Below are 6,766 nucleotides of genomic sequence, written 5' to 3' on the forward strand. Positions count from 1 at the left end.
TGGCAGAAGGACCTGTCTACTTTTTCTCTGGTCTTCTTTGATTTATTTTGGACGCTTGCATTTGCTGTGGAAGTCATCCATTTGGGGTTTCAAGTATATTAGGCTAGAGCCAAATAGACAAATCCCTTATGATTCTTTTAAAATTTCTCTTGATCTGTGGTGGTCATTGATTGTTCTGGAGTTTGTGGTTTTTCCCAGCTATTTCTGACAGGTGAGCTAACTGAACGGGTGCAGCCTCACCCCGCCCTCACCGTGGGGCGCAGGCACCTTTATTATCCTCACTTTAATGCTTTCTTTCTAACTTGAGTTGATTGTAGATTCATTTATTTTAGCTTCTTTTACCTAACTACCGTAAGGATTAAGGACTCCTCCTGGCCCATCGATTCTGATACTTTGCGCGTATTTGACAAATTTTGCACAAGCAGGTTCTCCTGTTTTGTTGATGAGAAACCTGGCCCCCTCCCAGATGCTGCCCGGGTCCCACCCGGAGCCCCCAGAAGTGCCAACAGAGCCCGTGTCCCCACACACTCCCAATGACACACTTCGAGGAGCAGAGGTCATGCGGCTTTATTTAGAATCTTCAGAGAGCAGGTGCCCGGCCCCCAAGCACAGGGACCAGGAAGGAGGAAGGGGACGGGACCAGGTCTCTGGCTCCCTCTTTGAGAGGACAAGGAGACGTCTGCCTGCTGGAGGAGGGGACCGAAAGGTCTGCTTGCTCCTGTGTGGGAGGTGAGCAATGAGGTCACGAACACAGACGAAGGCAGAGCAGCATGCTGCTGGGGACAGGGGACCGGGTGGGGCCAAGGACACCCCCTTAGTAATGTGGCACCAGGCCTGCAACTTCTCAGCCTTCGATGCCACCCAGCCACGACCCAACCCCCTCCCTGTCCAGTTCCCCCCCACACCTCCTTCAAACAACAGCCTGACCCCCAAAGAAAGCACGAGGTCCCAGAGTGGGGCACATGCCTGGACCTAACAGGCTCTAGGACAGAGCCGGGCACTTGACTGGCATTGCCAGCCCGGCTCCCGCGGTCAGCAGGAGAGACGCCGGGTTCCGGCCATTCCCGCAGAGGGGCCAGGGCCCGACGGAGGGGAGCTGGGGGTCCCCCGGGACGCCCCCCACCCGTGCACGTGCCCAGGACGTGGGGGCAGGGCTGCTACGTTACCCCAGGAGGCGGGTCGGGCAGGAGCTCACCTACCTAGACGCGGCACTGCTCTGCGGGAGGAGAGAGAGCGGGGAGGGGGGGAGAGGTCACAGGTCACCAGGGCAGCCCTGGGCCCAGAGGGGTGGGAGGGGGACCCCGCCCCAGGGGCTCTGCACCCCCTCCCCCGGGGGCCCGGGGAATGGGGGCCACCGTGGGAGACGGACGCGCCCCGGGCTCATGGCTGTCCCACGGGTGAGCCGCACGCAGGGTGAGAGCAGGGACGCGGGGTGTGGAGGCGGTCACCTGCCACCTGGGTCGGGTCAAAGAAGAGGTGGACGTGCACAGGCAGAGTCTGGAGGGCTCTGTCGAATTTCTCCATGACCTCGTTGTCGGCCTTCAGGGTCCTGGCTGTGGGGGGCGGTGGGTCAGTCCCTGGGCCGCGCGGCTTTGACGGCCTCGGGGAGCCCCGTCCAGGGAGCGAGAGCAGGAAGGACACACTGGCGTCCTGAGGTCAGCCCCCGGGGTGGCCTCCGGGGCTCAGCCCCCCTGCCCTCCAGGGTCCCCGCCCCGCCCTCCCAGGACGGCACCGGGGGCCCTGCGGGGACACGAGGCCGGGACCCACGTCCCCGGGCGGCTGGGGCTCGCCCGCAGGGCCGATGTGCCGGCCAAGAACGCGTCTCTAACCGCACACCAAGCGCTTCATTCGGGCAAAGCGGCCGCGTCTCAGCCCCCTGCTACCAGATCTTAGCGGCTTGCGTTCCGTTCAGAACATGCTTTTGTGGAGCATCACCCCCAAGCAAAGCTTCCACTTAGCAGTCATCCTCGGGCCGAGGCAGGAACACGAAGCCCAGCCCCTCAGCCTGGATCCTGGATCCCCGGTTCCCGAGGCAATGTCAGGGGACTCGGCCCCCACCGGGGGTCCTCAGCCCCCCCCGCCCCACGCAGGGCGACCCCGGGCCTGCTCAGTGACGTACTCAGGCACTGGCACACGAGGTTCTGCCCGGGGGCGTCGGTGTTCTCCAGGCACAAGAACAGGTAGTTCTCGTAGTCGGTGTCCAGCACGAGGAGCTCGTTCTCATCCAGATCTGGGGAGAGGAGAAAAGCCAAAGGGGAGACGAAGTCCTGTCCAGCAGGAGCCCCCTACGGGTGTGGTTCCTTGTCCTGCAGCCCCCAGGGTGCTGCCCACGTGCAAGCGTGGCCATCGGCAGCAGGAAGTGGAAAGTGGGGAGCACAGAGCCGGGTGTGTCCCCTAGGCCAGGCGTGTCATGGGTCAGGTGGCGGGGACAGAACGGTCAGACGCGCACACAGCGGTCGGAGCTGTGCCCGGGGCTGTGAGCAGGAGAGCTGCTGACCAAGCACTCAGGCTTGGCAGGGAGGGGCCGGAGGTAGGGGTGAGGTGGGGGTGAGGCATGAAGGAAGGAGAGAGAGGAGGAGGGTCAGGGTGGCCCAGAGCAAATCTTCAGCATGAGAGAAAAATAGAATTTGCCGACCGAAAACCCACAAGAAGTGTCTGTGCCTCCTTTGTTTAAATTTTAGCACTTAGCTCTCCATTGTGGTTTTTTATAATTCACAAAAGCCCCTAAATGTTGCAGTTAGTGATAGAGAATTCGGTAGAAGATCCTTAAACCACCCGCCCCGCCCCCACTCCAGCAGAGTCCAGGAGCTCAGCTGCGCACTGACCGCAGTGGTGGGGCGGGAAACTCTCCCTGCCCCGGTTCTGTGGTCGGGCTGGGTAACCACGCCTGAAAGGCTCCTGGCTCGGGGCGTGGACAGACCCACGGGTCAGCACCCCACCGGCCGCTCCAGGCAGCCCCGAGAGTGGGACCGGACCGGCACTCTCCCACCTCGTCCCCGCCTGCAAGGACAGCCACCACCCAGGGACAGTTGTGACCAGCCTTGCCACTCGCACCCGGCCCTCGGGGAACTCCCACTCGGCCCTTGGGGACACTTACAGTTGATGTTGAACTTGGCCGCACACTCCGTTTTCTCTGCTAAGACCTTCTTCTCAACACACCTGTTGTCCTCCCTAAAAGGTGGTAACACTGAACTTGAGTTGTCCTCTCTGTGATCCCTCATGGCAGGAACCGCCCAGGCCCCCAGGGCCCCAGCCCCCAGCTGACCGGCCGGCCTCCACGCGGGCCTCTCTGCGCACTGACCTGCGGCCGCCCTGTGTGATCGGCCCATCGGCCCGGAGCCCTGGGTGGGGGCTCCGAGGCCACCGGGGACCACCCCCACGGAGCCAGCTCCCGTCAGGACCCTGCCCGCCCACCCGCCCACCCTGGGCCCAGGCCCTCGCCGACCCCCAGCCCGGGGCCTCGGTCACCCACCATTTGCGCAGAATGATCTCCAGGTTGTCCCGGGGCGTGGGTCTCAGCTCCTGGACGTACACTCTCAGAGGGGCGGTCTCCGAGTCCAGGAGGGAGATGTCGCTGGCCGCCATGGCCATGGAGTGCCACGTCCCAGCCACCTGGGGAGGGGGCCTGAGCTGCCATCGGGGGCGGGGAGGCGGCCCCGGCCCCACAGCAGGCTCTCCCTCCCACCCCGGCCGGGGCCGGTCTAAGTGCGGTGGCAGCCAGTGAGCTCTGGGCGACCCCTCCGCCACCGACCAGACGCCCCTCTGGGAGCCCCCACACTTGAAATGACATCTTAGGTTCCCAGAGGGCCTTAAAGGACAGGTTGTGCAAGTTCTGTGGAACCATCTGGACCTTGGGCAAGCGAAGGAAAGCTGCCCTGAGGACAGGGTGCGGGGGGGGGGGGGGCGGGGGGGGGAGGGGGCGGGTCCCAGCATCCTGGCTTCCACCCACACTCTTCAGAGGGCCGAGGCCCCGCCCCCCGCCCACCCTGCAGCTCACCGCCCCACCCTCCCAGCCGTCCTCAGACCTTCTGCAGGTCTAGGCCGTCCATGGTCAGGGGGACGGTGGCGGCCTGGAGGCCACACACGAGGGCCAGGCCCAGGGAGAGCAGGAGGCACTTCATGGCTGCAGCTGTGGTGGCGCTGACCTCCCGGGACTGAGGAAGGCCAGGCCGCGGGCCTGGGCCCTTATACGGGGGCCAGGGGCCTGCGAGCCATGTGGTTCCCCGAATCCCCCGTGGCTCATCCCCATGCCCTCAGGGGGCTTCCTCCACCTGCACAATGGGAGGCCTTCTTCCTGTGGAGCGAGCGGGAACGGGAAGGTCCCTGTGTCCCTGAATGTTTCCTGGTAGGCCCCCGAGGGGGGAGGGTCCGGGCTGTGGGTCCAGGCTGGTCGCCAGTATCGGGAACACTTCCTGGGTCGTGCTCTCTGAGGACAGCTGAGCCTGCCGCCTCTGTGCTCCCAAGCTCTGTGCCGTTTGGCAGCCGGGACCCAGGCAGCACCCCCATTGGGAACCCGGGGTCACTACGCTGTGTCCAAACGACCTTGACAACTTCACCCTGGAACGACCTCCCTTTTGTGTCCCCAGCAGCATCTGGGTGACTGCAGCCCGCACACAGGCTTGTCAGTGGGCACAACCACGGAGACGGGTCTCCCTGCCCCCGGTCACCCACTCAGCTACCAAGGAAGGAGATTCTAATGCAGATACGACCCCAGTGTCTTCTCTGTAAGACAGAAGGGATGACCCTGGAGCATGTTGTGCATTTTGGGGGAAGCAGTTCTGGACCTAGAGGGCTCCCTGAAATCTCCTGGAGAACTTTTCAAGACGGTGCTAGTCCTGGGCCCATCCAGACCCACCGAGGCAGGGACGGCTCCGCCTTGCCCGTGTGCTGGACGACCCCCAGATGTGAATACGGGTACGGGCGGCCACTGAGGCGTGCTCACGCGTGGTAACTGCCACGTGTGGTCACAGCACGTTGCTTTGTTTAAAATACCACGCTAGCAGACTGCAGACTCTTCTCATTACAGAGGCCAGGGAGGCATGTCTGGGGTTGGCCCTGGAATGTTCCGCCAGAGACAGAAGGAAAGTGACAGGTCTGTCTGTGGAGCCCGGACAGCTGTGAAGCTGAGTGTAGGGTCCAGGGGGCTCACCCGCCACCCGGTCTTCTCCGCACACGTGAGTGTTTGTAACATTTTAAATAAAAAACGCAACCCATGATCACTTCTACGTGACCAGCTGGTGAGTATTCACTGAGAGGACGGAGTCCCCAGATCAAAATGGATTCCGGTCCCCAGGGTCCTGTCACTTCTCACTCTGGTCCCTGAGCTCTGGCAGCTCCAAACCCCTTCCCTGATCCCTGGTTCTGGCCAACCCCATCTCCGCACAGCCACCCCGGCCCCCGTGTCCCCACACCTCATAGCTGCACAGCCACCCAGTCCCCTGCGTCCCCACCCGGTGGCTCAGCTCACGCAGGAGGGTGCACTCTGCACACCAGACAAGGCGGCTCAGGAGGCGACTCTGTGCGCAGGGACCTGGGCCAGCCCGGGGACCCGAGGCAGGAGCTGTTCTCAAGTCTAAAGGGGGGGCTTTGCCAGGGGAGACAATCCAGCCCGAGATGCAGCCCTGGGCCTCTGGGGGTGAGTGTGCCCGTGTGTGTGTGTGTCTGCCGGGAGCCAGAGCAGTGGGTAGCTCACCTCAGTGACCCCTGTGGCCACGGTCCAGCGTCCAGAGGCCCAGGGCAGCCTGCTGACCGGGCTCTTGCGGGGGTGGGGATGGAGGCGTCCCCGCCTGCCCGCTGCCCCCGTTCCCGCACATTCTCAAGCCTGATTATCTGGATCCAGTGAATTCTGTGAGCTGCAGTCATCTGATTGAATTTGACTTCCGCCTCGGTTACCTGGCTGGTTCCTGGCGTCTGTGCTCAATCACCCCGATCGGCCCAGATGCTCACAGGACGAACGTGGCCCCCACGGCGGCTGCACCCCACGGTCTGTACCAGAGCCGGCGTCCGGGGCCGGGGCTGTCAGGACACAGGGAAATAAAACGTGAAGGGCGACGGAAAGCCTGCAAACCTCACCTGACCCAGAACAACCGCCCGCAGGGGCCCCCGCGAGTCCACACACGCGCGTGGTCACAGCAGCACCGGCCACACCCGCGGACACACGCCACGGCGGGGGGAGCCTCGGAAACGTCACGGTGCGCCACGTGCGAGAAGCCAGACACGAGAGGCCGCCCGCGGAATGATTCCTCGCCTACGAAGGTCGGGGACAGAGCGCAGATCCAGGGTGTCGGGGCTCGGGGAGGGGGGCTGGGGTCGCCTTTGGGGCGATGAACACATTCTGTGACCAGAGACAGGTGGTGGCTGCACGGCATCGTGAGTGTCCCAAATGCCACTGGATTGTTCATTTCCATGGCTCATTTTATGTTGTGTGACTGTCACCTCAATAAAAGACCAAGGACGAAATCCATCTGTCCGGACTTGCGAGATGGAGTGGCAGGTGCACTGGGGCAGCAATGGAGAATTTTCCAGAATTCTGCAGAATTTTCCAGAACGGAGCGCAGACATCAGTGCTCAGGCCGGGTGTAAGAGGAGGACTCTGCCTCCGAGCAGCCGCTGCTGAGGACCAGCAGGAGGAGCCGTGGGTGCAGGGCATCTGCTGGGGGCTGGAGGGAAGGTGTGGGTCAGGGAACAGGCGGGCCCCACAGGAAGTGCAGTTTACAGGACTCCGTGAAGATCTCGCTGTTCCGCCCCATCTCACCGGTGACTGTCC

The 6,766-nt window shown here is 63.2% G+C and overlaps 1 protein-coding gene across 1 annotated transcript; it reads right to left on the reverse strand.

Annotated features, from left to right (window-relative positions):
• Positions 1-551: 551 nt before the first annotated feature.
• On the reverse strand, positions 552-3,608 carry LOC122474318 (beta-lactoglobulin-1). Its single transcript, XM_043565190.1, has 6 exons — positions 3,473-3,608; positions 3,098-3,171; positions 2,120-2,230; positions 1,449-1,553; positions 1,200-1,216; positions 552-718 (listed from the first exon to the last, which is right to left on the reverse strand). Exons 1-5 carry the CDS (start codon positions 3,589-3,591, stop codon positions 1,200-1,202), a joined length of 426 nt encoding a protein of 141 aa, XP_043421125.1. The 5' UTR covers positions 3,592-3,608; the 3' UTR covers positions 552-718.
• Between the last annotated feature and the right edge of the window lie 3,158 nt (positions 3,609-6,766).

This window comes from Prionailurus bengalensis, chromosome D4 (assembly GCF_016509475.1).
Source record: "Prionailurus bengalensis isolate Pbe53 chromosome D4, Fcat_Pben_1.1_paternal_pri, whole genome shotgun sequence".
NCBI lineage: Eukaryota > Metazoa > Chordata > Mammalia > Carnivora > Felidae > Prionailurus > Prionailurus bengalensis.

Excerpts from the sequence above, each read along its gene's own strand:
- LOC122474318 (XM_043565190.1), bottom strand. The coding sequence starts at position 3,591 with ATGGCCATGGCGGCCAGCGACATCTCCCTCCTGGACTCGGAGACCGCC. Across the intron at positions 3,172-3,472 it reads GAGATCATTCTGCGCAAATG|GGAGGACAACAGGTGTGTTG; the intron begins GTGGGTGACCGA and ends ACCACCTTTTAG. Across the intron at positions 1,554-2,119 it reads CCTCGTGTGCCAGTGCCTGA|CCAGGACCCTGAAGGCCGAC; the intron begins GTACGTCACTGA and ends CGCCCCCCACAG.